The sequence below is a fragment of the Numida meleagris genome, chromosome 2, assembly GCF_002078875.1.
Source record: "Numida meleagris isolate 19003 breed g44 Domestic line chromosome 2, NumMel1.0, whole genome shotgun sequence".
NCBI classification, from domain to species: domain Eukaryota; kingdom Metazoa; phylum Chordata; class Aves; order Galliformes; family Numididae; genus Numida; species Numida meleagris.
Window position 1 is genome coordinate 142,735,473 of NC_034410.1, and position 25,121 is coordinate 142,760,593.

Here is a 25,121-nt window from a genome sequence, read left to right on the forward strand (position 1 = left end):
TCATTTGGAGCCCACTGTTGCTGACAGAAAGCCTCCTTCTGATTGCTTTTAGTATGTATTGGGCTCCATGGCCTCATTTTTGAAAGTGCTGAGCACTCTGAGCTCCTGCAAAATCAATGAGGGCTGCAGGCAATGCTGAGAAACAAGCTGCTAATAACTTAGAGCACATGACAATATGTTACAGCTTTTTGTCTATTCCTATTTCTGCATTTCTCATTCATTCCTACACTGTTTAGGAATGGCTCCCATAGTCACCATATTTTTCCTCTTTTTGTTCTCTAAATAGCACATTATTTTTTCATAAGATGTAATTTCTCCTGCCACTGAGACTCATACTTTTCCTGATTGTCTCAATGTTTCTTTCTAATGTCTGGGACTCACTTTTATTTGTCATAAGCCTAATCTTCTCTCTGCCTTTACAATTAGTTTTACTGTACATTAAACACTGTTCAGAGAGATTTCTTTTCTGAAAAGCAAGAAAAACTATTTCAAGCTAGGATAGATGTTATCATTCAACTAGATTGTCTGATTTTGGACAAGGTATTGTTGGCAGTTCAGAGATTTATTGTTTTATGTAAAAGTTTGTCCATGTTTTATGATACTATAACTATTTGAATGTAACTGCTAAAGAAAGAAAGTGGAGATAAAAAAGGTAAGTGCAAAAGATTTAATTGATTTCATTTTATTGTATCTCTACTTTCAGAATCCCTTGTTAAGGTTTCCAGTGGTCTGTAGGAAACAAAAGTTTTAGAGCAGGCTACTTTTTCAGCTTTGTCAAAGAAGAGCAGAAGTAACTCCATTTTCTGCCCTGGAGTTATTTCTAAAACTATGTTGCTTCACTGAATGTTGGATCCATACTTTTGTTCCCTAAGTAAAAGGCAGGAACAAGACCACATCTGCTGCAAGGCTGAAGTGTCTCTTCACTGGAAGACAGTGTGTGCATTTTCCAGCACACAAAGAAAGGAAAGCAAATTGATAAATCACTTCCCAAAGCAGTAGCAGAGATGGGGGAGAGCAGATACCAGCTGTAGGATCACAGAAATATCCATGTGCTGCCTGCAGGGACCGACAGTCACTTTGTGTCCAGGTGAGAGCAGTGGACAGCTCACCCACTATTTAAGCTATTTAAAATACAAGTAATAGAATCATGAAGAGACTAGTCTGCAGTGGGATATTTTTGTTAAACAGGCAGTGTATTCAAGGCAAAGCAGGCTGTGCTGAAGCCTAGAAGCTGAGTTCGAATGGGAAGAACCTGCCTAGTAATCCACTTTGTGGCAGAGTACCAGCTCACGTTTATAGTGAGAACACGTGGAGGATTCTGCTCAGCTTTCTGAAGTCCTTAGCTAATGTTATGTAGTCCATCAAGCTGGTATGAACTAGCACTGTACCAAAAGACACAGTGCAGCTCTTCCTCTCATCTCCTATTACTTGTTCTCACCTCGTGCCAGTTTCTCCTCCGGGACAGCAAACAGCCATGTGGCTGCACAGTGAACTAAATCTGAGAGAAAACTAATCCAGGAAAGAAAGTAAGAACATTCATTGGCTCCCTGCTGTACTTCATAGCAGGGCCACTTAAAAGCCTGTGCTGACAGATGGGAGAACCAAGCAAGGAGGAGTAAGACATTTTTAGCAGTAGGGCTGGGTTTAACTGGTCGTAAAAGAGCACTGTTGCTAATCTCAGAATAAACCTATTCATTTCAGAGTCACAAGCAAAATAGGAAGTTATTTAAGTGGATTGGAGACTGTTCAGGAGAAGAACAGGACTGCAGTCACAGTCTGGGAAAATAGCTTCTTCTAAATGATCTGTGGAGGAACTGAATAAACCAGAAGTCACTGCTCAGCCTCTGAGCTCTGGTATTTCACTGGAGTGATTTTTCATCAGATTTTTAGACAAGTGTTTGATTGGAAATCAAAAAAAAAGAATGCTGGAAGAGAAAAAAAGAATATGCTTGCTGTGTTTGCTAGAGCTGCAAACCAATACCCAAGGCTGTCCTTCAACCCAATGGCAGAAGAAAGCTGCATCACCACTAGGCCCATCAGACATGTGATGTCCTCCCAGCCCACCATCCATGAGAAGTGAAAGTTTTTCTCCTCTTTCAAGCAAAATATAAATTGATTGGGAATTTTGTAAGTCCTTAGTAAGAAACCACAGTTAGCCAGCATATATGAGGATGAAAGGATAGGTGAGCATCTGATTGCTACAAATTAGAGATGTTACAGAGCTTGAGAAAGCCACCACTGAAGCTGGGACTGACAAAAGCATCAAGAAGTAACAAGAGGTATCAGAGGTGATACCAATTGTGTCTCTACTTACCTGAAGTTTTTTAAAAAGCAGAAGTTGTCTGCTGAGCTTTTATCAGACTTTCCAAACCACCTGGAAGTGACTAGATATTAAACTGAGAATCAAAATTATGCAAGATAGCAGCTACATGTAGCCACGTAGCTTGGACGTATTGTTAAGCAGCCAAATGTGCAAAATACCACTAGGAATGCTGTCTGTGGCACATGTGATGTATACAGGAGTTAGAGGCACAACAGTGAGATTATCTTCATGGGACATGTAGTGCTAATCAGAGTTTAGTCAGTCTTTTAGGCAGCTCAGATTCTAAAACACCGTAAAACACTTCAACCTTCTCTGCACCCAACATGGAAATGAGTGTCACAATTTTTTACAAGAAAATGTATGGTATGCCCCAGGTTCTGCCCAGATGACAAGAAGCTATGTTCACATTTGTGGAAGGTCTCTACAAGTGATCACAATGATGCAAAACAACTTTTAGAACACCTTCCAGTAAAGCCAAGGCTTGGAACTACTACAAAGCTGAACTTCTGGAGAACCCAAATAAAGTAATATTCCAACTATGAAAGGAATACTAGTCTGCAGATTCCCAAGTCTACAAATTCTACTCAACAAACTGCAAAGAGTTAAAACTGCTACCATAATTGAGTTCATTAAAATATCTTAAGTTTCTAATTGCTGACAGTTTGTTGAATTCTACCTCCTTCCGTGGTCCATGATATCTAACACAAAGCTATTTATAAATAATTGGTTTTTTCAGTGAAACATCAGAGCACAACAAGGAGTAAAAAAAGCTCATGTCATCAGTTAGGTAGGTACTGCTAAGTGCTGACGTGCTCAGGTATTTCAGTACTCATGTACGATTCGGCCATATTGATAAGTTTCTTAGGAACTGTCTGTCACTCAATATGCCTATCCTCTGGCAGGTTCTGTGTATGTACTTTTTAATATTAAAGGTCAAGAAGAAACAGACTGCTTTTTTATGTAAACTCCTCTGTAAACATGTCGTGAGCCTGAGGAAGCTGACTTAAACAGCTCTAGAGTTTTAACTATTTTCAGTGGTGTTCAAGTTCCTGCCTTGAAGATCAGAATCATTTTTGCATTTAGAAACAGGGCAGTGGTACCATATGACTTACATTTTATGCACTGCACACACAGCCCAAAATCAAAAGAGACAAGTACAGAATAGAAGAACATACTTATGAATAATCTGAGCATGTGATTACTTTTGAGACTTGATCGCAGGAGTTGGTATCTGCATTGAAATCAATGATAAAGTATTGATACCCACCAGACACTGAAATATTTCAGCTCTAGCTCATCGTGCTTGCAAAGAATTTGAGATTGATTTGATGACATAGTCCTTCGGTCTTCCACATACTTACAGAAGAACTCACCATGAAAGACGAATCAAGCTCACCGGCTACTGAAAACTGATCGTAGAAAGAACTGCATTATAAATACAACTCACTAATGGTCGTGGGCCAATGCTGAGCACAGTACTTCCTTAGAAAACATCTGCTTTTGGTTCTCCCATTACTAGGTGTAGAAAAAAAAATCTTTAGCAGAGACTATAGCTCTCCTGCCAAATTTCTTTTCAAGCTGTGGATTTTGACCTTTGCAACAGAGCAGAGGCTTAGAAATCATACATACATATAGTGTAGCCCAAGGTTGCCACATCACAGGCTTCTCCTTTATGGAATCAGTGAAGATTGAGAATGTTTTAGGAGAACATTTTTGTTCAGTTTTGCAAAGAGCATCTTATCACCTGTCTGGCTTAACAATAACAGAATAAACTGGCCCAGAATACTGTAATCAGTTTTGTTTAAGAAATGATTATCTCTGACCGCATGTGGGTGTTCTAGGGCACCATTGCAATATCTTCCTTATTGAGGTTAACCTCCAGAGCTACCAGATCCATGTCAGGTCAGCAGCTTTATATATGCACTAACATATCAAGTTCAGCATCAAATGAAACCTGTATTGAATCTGAAGCAGCTGGCTCTGTTTGACAAGCATAAACCTACTATTTACCTACTAGAAGCAGGTGCCAGTATATTTTAAAATATTCCATAGCTGCCTGATGTTATCTAAACAACATATAAGCAGAAACTCTATTTAGAAAGCATGCAGCATCTCTGGAATTTCTAACAGAATACATCTCTCCTGCTGTCCTGTGAAAGAATCACCCATTTTTGCTTTCTAAATATATTCCACAATGTAGTGGAGACTTTTGGCAAAATTATCTCCCACTGCCACAATGTCTCACTGAGCAGACATGTTATTTTTTCATTCTGTCTTGCTCATTTCCACAAGATCAAATGGGAGCTAAAAAGTTATTAATGGACATTGTGGCATGTTCTTAGCAATAAATTCAGTCAGATATAGCAAGATGGAATGACAGAGTCTAGGACAGACATCTAGTGAGACCAGAGACAAGTGATTATGAACAGCTGTTGGCATGAAATCCTGTATTTGCAACAATGCACAAGTCTTCTCATTTCGTAATACAGTAGTAAAAGGACTGGAAAACTCATCACTGGTCACTACAAAAAAAAATTTCCCCTCTATCATTTCCACTCACTGATTCATGTCTCTCAGGAGCTCACAGAGGATTGCACCTATTAAAAGCCTAGGCTGGCTCTGATGATACATACTTTTATCTCAGAACGTGCACAAACTAAATAGCATCTTGGCATATGCCCTCATCATGCCCTCCACCCACCAGTGGTTTGTATGTTCTTGTTTTATTCAGAGTTGTCACATTGAAATTACAGAGTGTTAACCACATCAGCTATTAAAAGTTTTACCTTCTAAATATGTGTAAGATACACCCTTACAGTGAACTGTTCTCCTGTCCCCGCCATATTAAATCAGCATTTAAAACTGACACAGCCACCAGAAGACACTGGATTCTCCACCAGCTCCCTCTCATCCTCCAAAACAGTTCCACTTCACATATTCAGATAACAAAAAAAGGTTACTCAATCCCTATGTTAATATAGGACAGGATTGGGTTCCAAGTATAGCGAGAAGGACTGAGGTTAGATATTGAGTAGAAAGTCTCCTCTACCAATGCTGGAATGAAGGATCTAGGGATGTTACAGCATCTCACTCGTATCCCTGAATCAGAAAAACACGCACTAGGAACACCTTTGGCAGACCTGTTTCTTGTAACTGCTGCTGTTGTGGTGATCAAGCCACTGCAAAGACTGATACATTTTAATGCACCTGTGTTTGCTGCCTCAGTTGTTAACTCCCCTGTCTATACTGGATCCACTTCTCTCAAATTCCCCGTACACCTGGATGGTCAATTCCCCTTGTCGCTGCCAACTATCTTACACTTCATTATTCTGCCTGAATGTCCCTCAAAATGTACACATTATCCACTCACTGTTTGTTCAGCTAACTCCCTTCCTCTCTGCTCCTGTTTTAATTAATAATGTTCATTGATGGCTGTTCAATTCCCTTTGTTCCTACATAGAAACCAATCCATATAGCAGTCTGCTTTCTCCTTAAATTTCCCTGTATCTAATACAACTACATTTTTCCCTTTCATTTATCCTTTCAGAGGCTTTATTTCTCCGCACCAAACCTATTGGTGAAGGTGGAAGCAAACACCTTGGAGAGTAACAATTATCACATATGGATGAAATATGCTCCTCGTAATCCTTTGGGATCCATTGAGGAGTGACATGCAGATATGTGTGAACATACTATGGACTCAGAAAGCCACAAACAAATGGCATTATACTCTGTCAAATGGGCAAATGTTTTCTAAAGAAGGCGACAAATAGTTAAGAAGTACTGACAACAGTTTTTTCTGGAAAAAAATATGACAGATTTTCAAAGGAAAATTAGAATTTAGTTGTTCAGCAGTTGCAGTAGGAGGTTGTTACAGTTGTTTGAGTGTATCCACCAAGAAGGGCTTACTCTGCCTTATTCTACTCTGGTCATAAGTGTATAATTTTGTACATTTTCAAGGAAAAACATTCAGCTCCTTCAATCTGCAATGTGTAGTCAATATCCAGCATGACTTTCACTTGTATCAGACTACACACTGTCTACAGTCATTTTAATTCAAGCTGAAGGAAAGCAGTCATACCATGATGTTGCTGGGCAATGTCAACAGGCCTGTGTCTGCATGTGCTTTTCTCTATTTAAGAAGCATTCATAAGTCCAGAGCACTACATTAACATATTTTTCTTGCAAAGGGATGTTATGGAGAGCAATAATAGAGCCTTGCAACATCAAACTGGAAGGCCTGCTTCTTTCCAGGTAAGTTACTGTCAGCAGACAGTAACACAACCTCCTCGCCTGCCGACCAGGCCATTGACACTGCAACACATTATAGCATCCCACAAAGACGCATCTGTTGTCTTTCAAATTCAGACCTATGATCCAGAACACTATCTAATTAATTGGACCCAAAGAACTGAAAATGACCACAATACACACTGAAAAGCAGCAAAACCAAGAACAAGAGAGTGATTTATCACTGTTCTCTACTAAACACCATTCAAAACATCACCAAGATTTATGGGGTTGCTAGGCAGAGCACTAGTGAATACCAGTTGTCAGTAGAGTTAGGATCCTGAAAGGCAGAAAATAATAAGTATCCTTTTGTTTCCTAAGGGGATGTTCTTAGTACATTATACAGTGCACTTTTTTAATCTTTTAAAGACAGAAAATAAGAAAAACAACACAAAATAAAAAACTTCCTCACTCCAATTGAGAAAAAAAAAAACATAACGATTCCTACACAAACGTAACCAAATTTGAGGTATAAATAAGATCGTCAACGTTCTCACCGATGTCAGAATAAATCAGATAAAATCCATTCAGTAGTCCAAAATATGATAAAGCAGATGAACTATTTCAGGATGAAAAGAGAATTCAGTCTGCTTTCTGTCTGACCACTAGAAGCTGATCTATATTTTAAGCTAACTTGGGCAGAAGAACCCAGAAGGGGAGCAGTTCAACACAAGCCAGGTAGTAAAACAACTTCTTACAGGGCAGAAGAAAGCGGAAGACAATAAAATAAAGAACTATCAGCATAGAATTATAACCAGGTAAGCATGAAAGGAAAAAACCACAGCTTTTCACACCCACATGATAATCAAACCTATTAATTCTCTTTGTGTAAAAGAACTGTGAGGTCTACTTACTTTCACAGAGACGTCTTCTCAGCTTCCCCCGAATTTTATCGATGGCATTGTAATCGGAGACATGAAACACGTGAGCAGACTTTGGTTCTGAAGCAATCTCATCCAATTCTTCTTTTAAGGCTTCGCCAACGCCCACAGCAAAGATCCTAATTCCAGCCTGACGAGCTGCATTGGCTGGTTCCAAGACAAAATCCTGGCTCCTTCCATCAGTCAGAAGGATAGCCACCTTTTTAACAGTTCGATCGCTAAGTCTCCCACCTGCTTCTTTGGAAAAACTGTAAGTGTTGATGTACCTGAGAGCATCTCCAGTGTTTGTATTACCTCCGTAATACCTAATTTTTCGGGCAGCCTCTTTGATTTCTTCCCGGGTTTTGTACTTTCCCAGGTCGAACTCTGTGGTTGGCCGGTCACTGTATCGCACCACACCGACTCGGGTTTTGTCAGGACCAATCTCAAAAGTTTCCACCAAATTAGACACCCACTGCCGAACCTTCTCAAAATCTTCTTTTCCAACACTGGAGGAGGCATCCAAGATGAAAACAAGGTCATAATGAACATTCTTGCAACCTGCAAAAGTGGCAGAATATATAGCTGAGAAAAGTTGAAATACAAGTATCAGACATAACAAATATTCCTCAGACATTGCTCCTCAGTGAGTGATGCTGAGGAGGCAACAAGCCCTCTCCCTCTCCTGCAGAAAGTGCAGATTCTCAGCCGTTCTTCCTTGTGATTCACCTCTTCTGTTTCAGATCTACAGTAGATCAGCACACACTTCTCATTAAAATGCATACCCTTTCTTTTCCTGCACTACTAACTTCCTCTGCTCAATCTTTCACTTACACCATCTGCATGTATATGAAGCTATTTTTCTCTTTTTAAAATTTCATTGCAGTCCCTTTGCTCAGGCAATGCTCTGAAATGACCTTGGCAGCTCAGGAGACCTGTTCTGACCTTCCCTATGCCAATATCGACCTTGAGTAGTGAAGCTTTCATGTTCCCTCCTGCATTAACATTATGATTTATGTATTCTTAGCTAGAAGCAGTTCTTCTGCTCAGCATGATAGCTTGGTGAAGCAACTTTACAACATGATTATTTCGATTTTGAGGCTCTCTGCCATTGACTATTGACTAAAGGATGACTCACTGAATACTGGGATGGCTTCCCTGACAACAAAGGGCAGTTTCTTTGTAATGAAAAAGTTCACTCATCTCCACAAACACCCTCTTGGCTCCAGCCATGATATTTGTAATCTGTGGCCTGTGTAATCTGAAAGGCAAATGTATTCTAATTGCAGATTTTTTGCCCTATGAAACCAGTCTGATCACATATTTGTCAGCTGCTTGCCAAGAAAATAAATCTCCCAGGAGATGTTTTCTAACTCTCTCTGAATATGTGCAAACCAGTAGGCAAAATATCCATAAAAATTCCCAGAGATGACCAAGATATATCAATGTTATGCCACAGCTGGAAAAAACACATACATGTATATATTTAATCTACCTTTATAAGCCATAGTGCCTAACAAACAACACAGCTTCAAGATTGAAGGCTGCTCTACAGAGTCAATTTATCTATGGTCTCAACCACCAGCCATCATTTCTGCATTAGTTCTTGTTCTACATCGCCTAACAAGTGCAACTGCTTGTTTGAACCAATCCTAAAAAGCTAATTTGTCAAAACATATGAAAAACAAAGCACATACAACACGATTCAAGACAGAGAACTGGTTCATACAAGTGCCTGCACCATATCATTATTAATAGCACAACCATGGCATTAACTTCCTCTGTGCTCTGACCTGGACTGACCAAACTACTTCCCTTGATCAGAAAATCTGAGTAGTCAAGAAAAGTTGTGCTTCTAGAGTATGTTCACTGAGAACGGTTTTGCTCTCTATACATTAACAAGGGACATCCTCACTATATGGTTTGTGTGTTTTCACACCCAGATTAGTTCCAGCCAGACTCCATCAATGAAAAGTCTACCAGAGACTGAGATACATTATATCATAGAATCAGAATCTTTTGAGTTGGAAAGGACTCTTAAAGGTCACCTAGTTCAACTTCCCTCCAATTAACAAGAACACCTACAGCTAGATCAGGTTGCTCAGAACCCCATCCAGCCTGACCCTGAATGTCTCCAGGGATGGGGCATCCACCAGATCTCTGAGCAACCTGCTCCGGTGCCTCACCACCATTACTGTAGAAAAACTTCTTCCTTATGTATACATCTCCTCTCTTTTAGTTTGAAACCACTTCCCCTTGTCTTATCACCTCAGATATGCCTAATTTCTGAGGACTTGCCTGGATTGTGGCTGACCCCAACCTCTGCCTTCAGACCTCATCTGCACTCTGCCTTGCTGACTCATGTTCCTGGATTGATCTTGGATGTGTTTCATCACTGTGAGCTTCTCTGATGACCTGGATCCTTAGCTGAACCACCCTCAGTCCTGCCCCCTCACTTGTGGCTCCCCAAGTCTTAGGAAATACTAGGTCCTTTCTGCACTCCTGACCAGATCTAAAATTCTAGTGTAAATGCATCCACTGCAGATGTTAGCTGAGGACTAGGAATTTTTCCCTAGTACAGGCCAAAGAATATGGAGGCATCATACACAGTTCATCCAAGTACTTGCATGACAGCCAGCTCAGTGAACAGAAATATGAAACACGCTATCCAAAAGTGAATGGGTATGATGCTGTTAGCATATGTCTTCACAGAGTACTGATAACTGAGCCTAAAGGAAGGTCACAAAGTCTTCTCCCATACCCACACTTGAGCTTACATTTCAAATATTAGTTCTGGACCTATTGATCATTTTGATGTTGTGCACCTGCCCTACAGAGGACAGGAGTCTCACAACAGCCCCCTGCATTGGAAAGGAGAGTGTGGGTGGCTCAGTAACATGAAGAGGACTTGCCTTAAAATAAGAGAAGAAGCATTACACTCAGGCATTATAACACTGTAGAGCAACACTCATGGTACTACATGATAGCAGTGAGAGAGGCTGAACATGCACTCAGTATGTTATGGATGATGAAAAGTGAGTATGATCTGTTGCTGCATTAAATTCTGTTACAGGGCACCTCCCAGAGACCTGACCCAGGTGTTGCTGCTCCTCCTGTGTCAAAGGGAACAACCTGCCCATATGGGATTGAGGTCATGTTAGAATCAACCTGTCCATATGGGATCATGTTTTGTGATGGAATTTCGTAAGTGAGGGAATCCTTGACTGTAACCACAGAGCAAGAAGGATCTGGCTGGATATATCAGCAGCATGAGCAGCTACCTGGAAGCTGTTCCACAGAGGCTACAGTAATTCTCTGACAAGCAAAGAGAACGTGAAGATGATGGAATATATGGAATATATAGTTTTATATTTTGAAATGTCAATTACATTACATCCATGGATATTAGCTAGATTGCCAAGTATAGTTCTGTTTGCTTTTTGCAGAATATAAAGGATGTAACACAAAAAGTTGAGAATAAATCTCTGATTTCCAAAAGGAAAGAAAAAATCACTGTTAATCTCTGCTGTCTGAAAGAATATTAACTGAGACTAACTACAAAATATAAAGGTTTAACTATAAAACCCACAAGGTAAAGACCTTCCTGTAGCTCATTTTAATGACTTTCAGCAGATGAGATGACTGTACTTTAAAAACAAACAGAACAGAAAGAATCCATCCTACCTGTGTTCAAGGGCAATGAGCCTTAAAACGAGGTGTTTTTGAAGTCTAAAATGTGATGCCTATTCAGTCAGAATTACAGGGCAGAAAAATATGGTGTTTTAGGATTATTTTCTTAAACTCAGTCATTCTTTGCTGATGGCAGTGAGATTAAATGCTGCAGAAAAGCTTTTAGTAAATATGAGTCTGCATTTTTATTGCTGCATTGTCCACTGCTGGGCAAAATTGATTGTTTTCCAGGAATGCTATTATACTGTTGTTTACTGGCAGAAACAGTTCACATTAAGGGAATATGCAATATAATTCATAGAAAGTGAACTTTCAGTTTTTTAATTACAGGCATGCTCTACGGAACCACAGTTCCAAGAGTTGTAGACACCTGTTCAGACAGTGACTCAACCATTTTGCTACACTGCCATTAAAAATAGCTCACAAAAAAGCCATGAGCCCAAAATTATTTAATGTAATTATATAATTATATTATAAATGGTACTTCCTTCCTGTGACTGATCTACTAGCACTAGAAAAGATGAGATTTCACTTTTTGTTTGTTAATAAGTAGTCATTCCTTTGAAACTTGATACTAAAAGCCCTGCAAAAATCATAGAATTATAAAATCAAAGAATCATAGAACCTGGCACCTTGATCACTTCCAAGGATGGGGCATCCACAGCTTCTCTGGGCAGTTTGTGCCAGTGACTCACTGCCCTCTGTGTAAAAAATTTCTGCCTAAAGTCTCACCTAAATCTCCCCTCTTCTAGTTTAAAACTGTTCCTCCTTGTCCTATCACTACCAGACCATGTAAAAAGTCAGTCTCCCTCCTGTTTATAAGCTGCCTTTAAATATTGCAAGGCTGCAGTGAGGTCTCCCCAGAGCCTTCTCTTCTCCAGACTGAGTAGATCACATAACATCTCTGTAAAGCAGCAATTCCTTAGACTGATGTCTAAATTTTTTTTTTTTTGTAACAAACTAGCCCCAACTACAAAATAGCATCTTTTCCAGAAAGAAACGCAGAAACCCTCTATCTCAAATTACCTTTGGGCTTCTATTACAAATAAGCTGTGTAGGTCTCTAACTATTGTCACTCCCTGACCTTTAGCATCACTCATTGCAGATAAATAAACTCTTCCTACTCCTCCTCAAAAAACAATGTGCCCTTGTGAAGAGTACCTGTAGGAACAGGCTCTGAATTGCACGGTTCTCTAATCCATTCACAGAATCACAGATCAGTTGAGGTCCGAAGGGACCTCTGGTCTAACACCCCTGCTCAAGCAGGGACACATCATTCAGTGGCATTTCAGGGGAGAGTGCTAAATGGCACAGGCCAAAAACCATGCCAGGGACCCAGCCAGACAGTACAAACCATGAGATGGAAGAATATGAAGAGCACCCTGACTCTGTTTAGTTCACTGGGAAAGTCCCAGCCAGAAGAAAAGATTCACCAGGTCTAATGTGAAACCCACTGAAATCAGCCTAAGGAGTGATCTCCAAGGCACCTCCCAGATAAGGCGTATTCAGAGCAAATTGCAGGCTGCTCCTTTTGTTCTGGGTGGCTGAAAATCAGCACCTCTAGTTAAATCATAACCCCGATCCCTTAGCTCCATTCCGAAGGTTGGTTTTATGTCTTTTCAGTAGTAAATGTCTTGCTTGCTTTTTTATTGCTTTCTTTCTACAGTGATAACAACGATAGCATCTCAGCCTTGTAAAAGCCCCAGCAGCTATGTAACAGGAGTGGAATGGTGCATACCTGCTCTCTGTGCCTCAGTTCTCTCCTCACTGAACATAAGTGTGAAAAGAATTAGGAGACAGGGTAAATGGCATCTTCCCATAACAGACATATCTCCTTTCTCACATCAGCTTGTCTTTTCACCGTGGTGGGAAGCTCTCTAGAAATCGAATCTGTGGCCTATCAAGGAAAATAAAGAGCAAGTGTTATCTCACAGAAAAACAAACAGAAGTAATGATGCAAGGCATGGGAGCATCGTTTTTGGAAGTTGTCTCTTTCGCTTGTCATTTTGTTGACGAGACACAAACCACCCAGACAAAGAGGCAAGAAGTTCACCTACTTTTCAAATGCTATAGCCTTTCACTGGATCTATTCAATGTGCAGCAGCCTGAATGGAGAAGGAGAGAGATTACCAGATTATTATACTTTAATTGAGCTCACTGCCAACTACACAATCAACGCACTGGAGTGGAAACTATTCCTGACATGGCCCTCCCACATATTCATCATTAGGAGATACAAAACACGGAGCTGGGATACAGCCCACTGAAAATCACACACAACACATTGCCACTTCGCCCATGGCTGCTTTCAGTTCCCAAGCCTCAGAAATGCTGAACGCTAAAAACACATGGGTATTTTCCTATACGTGCTTGCTGCTGTCAACATCTATAGTCATAAACTCAGCAGCTTCAAAACATATCTTTTAACTATTTTGGTAAGAAATGTAAAAGCTCAGGTGGAATACCTTCAGTTTAAGGTTATTGTCTCAAGTATGCCTTGTCTGAAGCCACAGAAGTCTGGCAGTGTTGTAACACGCCATGCAAAGTGGCTGGGCTATAAAAGTATAGCTACATTTCCTAACACTAATCTAACTCCTTTCTTATGGTTTAAATATTTAATTATTTATTTACTATTTTAAAAATTAATTTTTACTATAAGGATCACAAAATCATTGCAATTTAATGTACTAAACTCCCTACAAGCAAGGGAAAACAGTTTCCACTTTGCAGCTCTTGCTGCCTGAGGAATCATTTTGGAAAAGTTTTTCTCAGCTCCTGCATCCATCTTTTACTCTTTAGTGCACAGATTTCTTAGTTCATTTTCTTAAGGAATTTCTGCTTCCTCTCTCTTTTAACATGCACATCAGCTTCTTACCCTTGATGTGTAAAGAAGGCATAAAGGGAATACTGTATGCTGTAGATCATTGCTGTAGGGCTGATTATGCATTCTAGGAAATGTCTTTGCAAAGCAATAGGGTTCTGGGGGAATCACGAACAAAAGGAATTTTGGTGTCAGCATTTGTTCATGTATAGTCTTCATCAGTCAAAAGCTGGGCCAATCTCTACTATGTCTCTCAGTAATAAATTGCGTATCATTCTGGTTGAGGAAATATAAAAGTGAAAACCTTCTGTACCTGTAAATCCTTACTCTCAGAACAAAATGCAGGCTCCTGTATTTTCAAAGGTCTTTATCATATGCAGGCAAGGAGAAAAAAATGCACTGAGCGCTCTACAAATAAAATGTTGGAAGCACTGGAATATAAACACTAGATAGGATGCAAAAAAAAAAAAAAAAAAAAAAAAAAGTGCTTTATTTAAGCACCATCCCTAAATCCAAAGGGCACAAACAGGTGTTGTAGTTTACACCTCAACCAGACAGTGTCTCTGTGAGACAGTGAGGTTCTCAGGTCTGAGCTTGCTAGAAAAGGTTGCAAGGTAAAAAGGGCATTAAAATATCACCAAGCCTTACAGTAGTTAGAATTTCCTTCTAAATAAACACATTACTGAAATACCAATCAGGCAGCCGCCTGTGGAGGGATCAGGGCAGGCAACTTTAAATAGCTATGGGAGCCTGCAGCCCAAGGTTTTTTTCCTAGGAAATGTTGGTTTCTGGCATTTAGGGAGAGATGGGAAACCAGATCTGCCATGGGGCATTCTGCACTTTCAGAGCAGAGAGCTCAAAACGTCATTTCTGTGTGTCTGGGCTTGCACGGCAGCAAAGCTTTATAAATACATTATTAAAAACAGCCTTTGCCAGCTGCTAACTCATACAAGGCTGGGATAAATGGAGCAGACCACCAGCTGGTGTCACTCAGCAGAATGGCAGAGGGATGGACGCATGCCGGCTTGAAAGGCAAAGACATGGAGTTTGGTGGACATGCTTCACTTCATCCACTTCTGCTGGGGCAGAAGGGCTACTTGTATGACCAGGCTTGAGAAATGTGTTTCTAAGGAGTCACTCATCCCCACTCTAGGCTAAAATACTTCAAGAGCTCATTGCTGTGTTATGAATGTTGAAAAGTATCTCAGAACAGTCATTTAGACTAAAAATAGGGGAGGAGAAATGCAAATTAAATCAGAACATCTGCTTAAAATCTAGAATCATAACCTGTGGTGGCTTTAATACACATTTGTGGTTCAGTGTTATTCTTGCACTCGGGCCAAAATACATAATTTTATCCATTTTTATAGCATGGAGAATTGAACCAAGTCTCTTAACTGTCAACTAGTTTACAAATGGATGTTTCAGGAAGATAAAACTGCCCCATCCACATCAATGGGATTCATATCATGGCAATGAAGTTTTCAGAGGTATTAGAAGAGAGGCTGTAGATAAAGCATTTCTTGTGAGAGGTTTTCCACAGTGGTTTCTTCTTCATTTCAGTTCACCACTGTGAGACTAAGCCCAGTCTGCAACTCCAGCAGCTGACCAACATTTATGTCCCATTCCAGGAGAAACTGTTGAAAAGGAGCCCAGAGTGGGACAGTTCAGGCTTCAGAGTGATCCAGAAGTAAAGACTTATATTTAGTGGATCCTGTTTCCAGTTGCCCAACATGGTTTTCTGTTATTATTACTTAGTAATCATGTGCAAGTACTTGTCCTAAAGTGGCGTAAGTCAGTGTACACTCTTCAAAAACACCTCTTTTTCTTCTGCTTATTTTGCAAACTTCACTGTGGGATTACTTTGTGACATATTTAGATGTATTAAGTGATACTACAAAAAGAACTGACAAGCCCTATTACTACTGAGTTTCTAGACTCCATGCCCAAGGTCCCATTTTTAATAGTTCAGTGGGAAATACAGGAATGAATAATTCTGACTGCATGCAAATATGATGTGGGAAGGCTGAAAAGAATGCTGGTGGATATTATAGTGAGCTCTCTGTGCTTAAAATAGAGGCATAGGACCAAGCTATTGGTACAGCCTCACAGCTGAGCAAACAATATGCAGAAGATGGACACAAGCTCTATACAACCTTTAACTTTGCTATTGCATTTTTGGAGGAATGTTATAGAGACCTAGGTCAGTGAGCATCCATGGTAAGGCCTGTCTGTTCTTGAACAATAAATATACTCAGTTTGGCAAATATATGCTCATAAAAAGCGACATTAAAAAAAAAAATTAACTGAAAAAAAGATGAAGGAGAATTGAGTCTTCTCATCTCAAAAGTACTTTATTCTTTTGCTCAATGTCAGGTTTCTTTTGCACTCCTGCATTTTAAGAGATGCTGTTTTGTCTTCTCGATCTTTATGGAGGCTGGGAGCAGAGCCTGTGTCCAAAGCATCACATACACATCCAGAACCAAAATGAACAGCTGAGCTGAATTTTATTGTGTTTGAATGTTTTTTGTTTTGTTTTGTTTTTCCTGATTGAATAAAAATGAAAAGAATATCCTGACTTCAGATTATTCGGAAAAATAAAGCCACTCTTTTGAGAATAAGATGATGCGGTTTTCTGTCCTGCTCTCTCTGTCTTTGTTCTGCCTGAGTGTGATGCTGAAGGGACATCCAGGGATTTGTTTTAACCTGCTTCTCAGATAATGCTTTCACGTCACCATAATTCAGGGGATGAGGAGGAGAGATTGTATGATAGCAGCAAAACTGTGTGCTTAGAAAAGGTATTCTGCAAAAATAAACGGAAAAGAAGGGACAGATGCAAGGAATGTGGAAGAGCAGAAAACTTCACAGTATTTCTAGGGTGAGTGATTTAAGCACAATAATCCCTCCCTCAGCCACTGCTGTTCTGTCCTGGTTCGAGATACATCATCAATACCAAAACCCTTGTGAATCAGAGATGGGAAAAAAAAAAAACAGGTCAATTTCTGTGATCTCTTTCATTCTTTAGAGGAGTGAATCAGTCACAAAATTGTATTAATAAATTAAAAAAAAAACCCACAAAATAATGGAGTCAGCATTAACATGAGAATTTCATTGATGTGATCTAACAAAACTCCTACCTCACAAGAGTAAAAGTTCAAAGACCCTACAGGGGTAGTGCAAGGAGCAGCGATTCAAGTCTAAATGTAAAAAAACACATCCAGTTTTGGACTTTGGTGTGCTCTTTAGTATGTTTGAGCTTATGCTGGAGGATATGTTTTACTAAACCCCAACATTGACCTGTGCATCTTACTGTTAAAGTCAAAGGGGGCTGCTAATACTTTTTGCTTAATTTTGCCCATTTGTCTGCTGCCACTGAACCTTCACTGTATGCAATATAAATGTTCCATGCTGACATTCATAATGTGATTTTAAATGTCATTAGTATGCTCCTCTGAAGAAGAAGCTAGCCTAGGGTGCAAAAGACAGTATCCAATTATAAAGCTTTACCCATACACGCAAAAAATAAAAACAAACAAACAAAAAAAACAGAACACTAATGCATCTGACGTCTTAGCAGAGTCAGCTTTCTGATCATGTCTCTTCCAACTACTGAACTAAGCAATTTAATTATCTAAATTATTGCTGATATGAGCAGGAAGCAGACCATATAAAAGAGAAATGGGACTTTCTCTCCCCCGATCAGCCCACGCCATCATATATTTTAGTTCAATGCTTTTTAAAGAAATCATCCAGTGGCATTTCTGGTAGACGCAAATCTTCCCAGGCCTGATCCAAAGCCAACTGTAGTTAATGAAAAAAAGGCCACTGATTTCAGCAAGCACTATTTCAAAACCCACATAAACAATAAAGCAGAAAACCTTCTGCTAACACCATCATTGCTCCTGAGGTACTTTGTTCATAGAGTCATAGAATCATTAAAGTTGGAAAAGACCACTAAGATCATCTAGTCCAACCATGCCCACTAAACCGTGTCCCTACCAGTTGTGTTCAACAACAACTGATACAAAGTCTGCCGAAACCAGGGAGGAGACTATCCACACCTCTGCAGCTTGTTGGATGGGGACATTCATGTACCCTGATAGCCAACAGCTCTCCGGTGTTTACTGTAAGTACCGCCATTGCTGCAGGAACTGAAGAGTTTCTTCTCTTCTTTTTCAATATCACATCTCAAGAGCGACTTCTACCCTGATCCCCAAAAAACAGATCAGATGTATAGAGATGGTTAGCATGACTGCTAGCCAGAGAGATCTGTCATTTTGATGGGAGATTAAATGGAGTGCTGAGGAAAGATCAGTAGAGCACTCAAACCCATCAATTTGTTTCCCTCAGCTGAATTCTTACTACTCTGACGTACTTGGTGCTGGAACTACAGGTCCCAGTGAATGATCAATATTGTTGCATTTGGAAAGAAGTTTGATTGTACAATAAATAAATTGCATATAAAACAATCAGGAGGAGAAATTTAATAAATAAGTTGTTTACTAAGTGACTGGTGCCTGTCCAGGAGACTCAACAAGTCAGGAATTGGATGGGAAAAAAATATACAGAGAAGGGTAACTCAGTGCCTAAAAGGGTCATAAAGCATATTCCATAAGGGACTGGATCAACTCAGCATGAGCGTTTTCTAATTTCTGCATGTTCCACCTTGCAAACTTAGAAATGTTATTTTAACCCCCACAGCATTTCACATGCACTTGCAGGGAAACCCGAGAGAAGGTCAGAACTGGAATTTAACAGTTCCTGACTCCTTAACCTATGCTTAGATCATGTATCCCTCAAACTGGTTCCTTTGTAAATGCACCTACTACAGACAATTTAGAACAAGCTCTTACTGGTTGCCTGCCAAATTTCTGCAATTCTAAAATGCCCTAAGTACTAGCTGAGCACTTTGCAACATATTTTTGCCTGCTGCAGCTATGCGGTGTCTGCAGGCTAAAGCCTTGATGCAATTACTCCAAGTATAACTTTCCAGTGATTTATTCAGAGATAGTAACTCCAGATCTGAATTATATCCTTGCACATCAAGGTTAGAAGTCCTTCTATCGATTGGCTTAGAAAACCCAAAACTAACCTAACATAAAAAGTTGCTGCGACATAATCTCCCAAAGTCTGTGGCTAGATACCTCCAAATCCATATCTCCATTCCCAAATTTACCTTGCTACCTCTCCTACAAACAGGCTGCACTCACACGGTTGGACAAGTAGGCCAAACTACGTTACTCAGTAAGGCAACTCATCCATCCCAATAATGACTCCATCACGCTGACTTGGAAAACTTTCTCCATCTTCCTCACCTACATTTTTTTTAACAACATATGAAATGTCTTTTGTGCTGCCACTTTGTCAGGGTTTGCAGTATACAGATATCCTAGAATTGAAAAGTCCAGCGGCTTTAATTCAGACTGCCAGCAAATTAGGATTATAGATAACACTGTAATCCTCATGAGGCGCCCAATTCAGACATTTAATTTTGCAGTCACTGGTGTAAGAGATATCCAGCTTAATGAGGACTGATGTAAGCAAGGCAAAGACTAAACTGATGCCCACAGAGGAAGCAAATAGTTCAAACTGTAGAAATATTTGTTTTTTTTCAAAATCCTGATTTATCCCCGGTACAAACTTACTGCCATATATGTGGAGCACACTGATTTTTACAGGGTCATAGAACACCAGTCCTTAGTCCTAAGCCCTGCAGCTTGCATGGGCAAAGACCCCCAAATCCCATTTCCTATCAAGCATAGACAGAGGTTCCAGCCCACAATAACTACTAGGAAGACGCCTTTAACACTGAGCCCCTTGAGGCTATTCAATATGAGGAGTACTCTACTCATAGAGGGGCCGATTTCCTGCTTTTTATATCCTCATGGAAGTTCTTCCAGCTCCTGGAATGAAACCTAATATTTTCTTTTTTAGTACAGTACAGGATTATGTTAGTAAAAAGGCCCATATGTCATGGCTTTATATAGTCAGCTAACAGAGCCAGAGCCAGGAACTGGGATGGTAGTAATAGCCTAAATCTGGAAAATAGGCAACATATATTCTAACAGGGAGGAGCACAGTGAATGTATTTCCAAGAAATCCTACTGAGGCCAATGCAAGGAAGAATTGCTTTGTATTTCTTGCCCTATGCATTATGTTAATGGCATGGATAAAGATTAGTAGAATCCCTAAAAGCTCCAGAAATGAGCTGATATCAACTGTTTCTCACTCTTCGGGTTAATAAAAGAGCTACACTAATATGCAGTATACCACACACTCACCCACCATTTCCCCAGTGCTTCTGCTGAACTGTCCAGATGACAGAAAATTTCCCAAAACAGGAATACATTTGCCTCCTACTTGCACTGTGTGGGTGAATCTCTTCTTCACTTGTTCCAACAATTTAATAGCCATCTAATTTCCTGAAAGTTTGTGTAAAAAATAATGGCTATGTTTGACTAAGAGATATTGTATTGCAAAGTTTGTTCATTATGCAGTTTTCACGATCTTGGCCTTTTAAATGAAGCCCAGACTCTCCAGAGGACACAAACGCACTAGCAAAAGTGAAAGATCTGTGACAAGGGGCCATAAAACCAGGAGATACCTGTCACTACATGGGAAGGTGCAGATAGCAGGGTTTCAACCTCATCTTTTCCCCTGATGCTTTCCCTCTTCACTTGACATTTGCAGGAAGCCTCGTTCCCTGTGAAAGATCCACTACCAGAAACCCATCCTTCTGAGTACCTCCATGCTCTTGTTTACTGAGAACATGTGTTGCCACCTCTCTATTAAAACAGAAGAAAGGAAAAGGACAGCTGAAGAGACAAAGAAACAGGCAGCTTGCAGGCAATCTTGGACATAATCTTATTGGATATAGGGATTTATTTATTTTTTTTTTTTTACATTAAGGGTGGTGAAGCACTAGAACAGGTTGCCCAGAGATGTGGTAGATGTTTCATCACTGGGGACATTCAAGGTTAGGCTGGATTGGGCTCTAAGCAACCCGATCTAGCTGTAGATGTTCCTGTTCAGTGCTGGGGATTGGACTAGAAGACCTTTAAGAGTCCCTTTCAATTCAAATACTCTATGATTTGATGATTCAATGACTTTATAACCCTCTCCCTCCACAAATTCTAGAGAATGTCATTTTTTGCCTCCCAGTTGCAGAGGGGCCTCAGGGCAGAAAGCAATTCACAGGTACTTTTCATAGTAGCAAAGCACTTGGGATACTAGCCTGAAACACAAAACAAGACTGGAACCCACTGAGGATTGCTACTGTTTATTTCTCATAATTGTGTAGCTGAAATCCTTTAAGGCACTCAGTTCTGCTGAAGCCCAACAACAGAACTCTGAATTAATTATAGAATCATAGATTATCTCAAGTTGGAAGGAGCCCACAAGGATAAAGCCCAACTCCTGGCTTCACACAGGAGCACCCAAAATCAGACTCTACATCTGAGAGCATTGTCCAAATGCTCCTCAAACTCCAGCAGTTTGGGGCCATGACCACTACCCTGGGGAGCCTGTTCCATGCCCACCATCCTCTGTAGGTTGCCATGAGGCCTCCCCTCAGCCTCCTCTGCTCTGGGCTGATTAAGCCAAGTGACCTTAGCTGCTCCTCATCCATCTTGCACTCTATAGACCCTTCGCCATTTTCATATCCTTGTTTTGTACGCTAATAGTTTTATGCCCTTCTTACATTGTGGCACCCAAACCTGCACACAGTGCTCAAGGTGAGGCCACACCAGTGCAGAGTGGAGCAGGAAGGTAAGAGGAAATCAGTTTAGATATCCGCAGAAGTAGGAGGTTTTATGGAAAATTTGATGTTTCCTAAATGTCCCCCAAGACTCTTCTGGCTCTAACCTCAAATACTTCTCTCAGCCATGAAAGGTGTTGGAGCTAGGAGGAGACGGAAAGATGCAACTTCTCTGACCATATTGGTCTAGAATGTAGATGTCTTCACCATCACAATACGCTTTAAATTAAGAGAAATAAGAGGCATAGCCTTAAGGCAGTATCAGCTTTGAGCCAAGGTAAGTTGAACAGCATATCCTTGATATTTCAGGGATCTCTGCCCAGCGCTGTGGCCATCATTAACATAGGACAAGTAGGCAATGGGAACATACAAGAGGCAAGCAAAACCAGAATTACAAGGATCCTAAGTCTGAGACTGAGATAAAACACACTTCAATCCTCCCTCCCCCAAGTTTCTCAGTGCAACAGGAAGGAAGTTACTGTCCATGAATCCTGTCAGGATCCTGCCAGAAGACCTACAGCAAAGCTCCATGCCTGCTCCTTTTCCTGGCTTTGATGTTTCCGGGGCTGTGAGTAAGAACAACAGGCAAGTAGCGAAGAAGACACATAAAACTAGCAAATAAAGATCCAGAAGCTGTCAATGAATCAGAAAAGAACTTTAGCCAGAGAATGCGTATGCTACTCTCATTTTCTTCAGTGAAGGGCTGTCACCATCACTGCCACTCCCATAGAAAGGAAAAGAAGCAAAAAATTTGTGTTCTACAGCACACACACAGCTGTCCCACCAGGGAGATGTCAGACATCCAAGAATTATCACTTAACTGGTTTACAAGAAAGGTCAATACCTTCCAGTCCTGCACAACAGTTCAGTCTGCCTTTCTGTGCTTCAGGCAAGTGGGGAGACAAGGTCAGGTCAATAATCCTGACATTGATTGGAAGAGGTATGAATCACCTCAAGTCTCATTGTATCCTATTTATCTAATCTGAACTCAAATTGTAGGTGTCTAACACCGCATGTGTTTTCATACTTGAGCTACTAAGGATGGGTTCCCTTTCTAGTTCATGGAGAAACAAAAAAATCCATAGCCAGATTGATTTTACATCTTTCTAAAGAGAATGAGTAAAATAAATGAACTACATACAAGAAGTGCTTATTTTCCCCAGAGGCAATAAAGACAGCCTAGACAAACAGTAAAGATTTAGATACTGATATTTCAGCAGATGTCTGTCTGGTCAAGGTGACATAAGAAAGCCAGCCAAAAGCAGCAACTACAAAAAGATGAATACCAATAACAGGAAACTTCAGCAAGTTCAGATGCAGAGGCTGTAAACTGTTGAGTAGAAAATCTGTTTAATGGGGAACAGAAGAAGCCCATCTAGATTCCTAAGTAGCTGTCCCTCCCAGAATGATGAAACTGTGTTACAAAAGCAGATTTGAGTAGAAGGACCAAAATGAAGTTACCTGAGGGCAGACAACACCAGTGAAAACAAAGGTGAAAAAAAGCAAAATTCTTTGACCTTTTCTATGACTTCTTTTGTTACTGGATCTCCTTCCCCACCAAGTAGCAAGCATTTTTCTTTGCTCTCCTTCTCATACAAAGGAATATGCAAAAGTACTAATGCACCATCATAATAGGCAGAGATGCACATGAGTTTGCCCCATATACAAATAAGCAAAATTTCCAGTGCAGTGGTTTTCTGAAGAGTAACAGTTTTAATAAAGATGTTGCTTCTTTTTGAGTATTTTAAGCATATCTTCTTATTTCAATTACTTTTAAAAAAATGAAAGAAAATATGAGATTGTGCTTGTTTTGCTCTATTGTCTCTGTGTTAGCGTGGCTGATAGTCTGCTTCTTACTGGATAAAAAGAAGGAGTTACAACTCTTGTTTTCCATGGGTATGCAAAAGGCCAAATTTAATGAAAGTTTTTGATATTCATGTGGATGTATTCAGAGGAAAAACTCTTATTTAGAGTTTATTACAGATAAAAGGGAGAATTATGTGCAGTCTGATCTCCTGCAAAGCATAGGTCCAAAAATACACTTAAAATACCAGTATCTTATCTACATCTTGTACAAAAGATGTAGTATTTTTACTGCTCTAGAAAGCCCTCAGTCTTGATTTCTGAGACAAAATATTCCTGTACCAGAATTAGAGAGCTGTTCAGGTGGTCAGTTACCATCACCTAATATACTGAAATTCTGGAATGAATTCATTAATATTCTGTTTCTAGCACTCTTAAGTCATCATGCTTTAAACTGAAACCCTCCCCTCTTTTGGGGGGTCCAGAGTGAGTTGCTACACTCAAGTAATACATTAAAAAATTAAAATTTTCCCTTTAAAAGTAAACATGAAACTCCACAACGTCAAGTTATTCCTTTGCCTAAAAAGAGCCCCAAGTAAGAAACAAGTAAGAAATTAAATAAAACACCATCAGTGTTTCACTTGTGCAATAAAGGAAAAAAAAAAAAGAATTCTCAAGATCATAGCACATTGCTTTCTATATGCCCTCCAGAAACTGAACGCTGCTGCTGCTTACCAGCAGCAGCTTAAATGCTCTAGGAGAGAAGCCAAACACAAGGTGATGCTGAATGCTCACAGTGAGCAAAACTATGCATTTGTCTACAACTAAACAGTAAGTACCTCAAGAAGTTCTCCATAAAAGCCCCCCAAACAGCTATAGAGACTGCATTCAGCATATTTTTTACTAGGAAACATTTTTTAAAGCTACCTACGAAAGTTCCTTTTTCAGCTATTGTTTATGTATTTAACTTTCAGGTCTCCCAACACAATCCTGCTCTCCATTCAGCTTCCGCCCTTCCTCATCCACTTGGCATGCATGGCATGCGAGTTGCTGGGGTGACTCCCAAATTCTGGGAAGGAATTTTCTCTCCAAAATTCAGTGTGCTTAAATCAAAATTGCTGGACTGTGGCTTTCATTTGCAGTGAAACAACGTGCCGGCACAAAGACTTACATCTCTCAGGCAAATCTAACATCCGAGCATTACACTACAGCAATAACTGGTTTAAGTCCCAAAATGCTGTGAAGGAGATGGGTAAAGAATTAATCATTGTTCAAGACAGCTAAATAGTTAGATATAGAGAAACATTCACTGTGTCAGAATTCTGCCTTATTTTTACTTACATTACCAAGCGCAGTAAAGCGACAAATCTTCAGCACCACTTGGGATATGAAAGCTTTGGAGAGCCATTATACTCAGCTTGACTTACATAAGCTATGCCTTTCCACGTCACGATCTTCTTTATATGACTGGCATCATACAGTGCAATGGTCATGTTTGACATTTATCTGTTGAATGGGATTTTTTTTTTCTACTGAAGTAGCAATGTATGACCAGAAGAGAGTACTGGGTTTCTTTTG

General features: G+C 40.0%; 1 protein-coding gene across 3 annotated transcripts in view; it reads right to left on the bottom strand.

Annotated features, from left to right (window-relative positions):
• The window catches only part of COL22A1 (collagen type XXII alpha 1 chain), a 230,283-nt gene that overhangs the window by 191,389 nt on the left and 13,773 nt on the right, over positions 1-25,121 (bottom strand). For 2 of the 3 annotated variants that reach the window (XM_021388269.1, XM_021388270.1), the window contains exons 2-3: positions 12,902-13,060; positions 7,468-8,034 (exon numbers count right to left, since the gene is read on the bottom strand). In XM_021388269.1, the coding sequence (XP_021243944.1) occupies positions 7,468-8,034; positions 12,902-12,992 (658 nt within the window). In that variant the 5' untranslated portion in view covers positions 12,993-13,060. Of the gene's footprint in view, positions 1-7,467; positions 8,035-12,901; positions 13,061-13,220; positions 13,271-25,121 lie in introns of those variants that run through there. The other variant, XM_021388271.1, reaches the window with a different exon arrangement.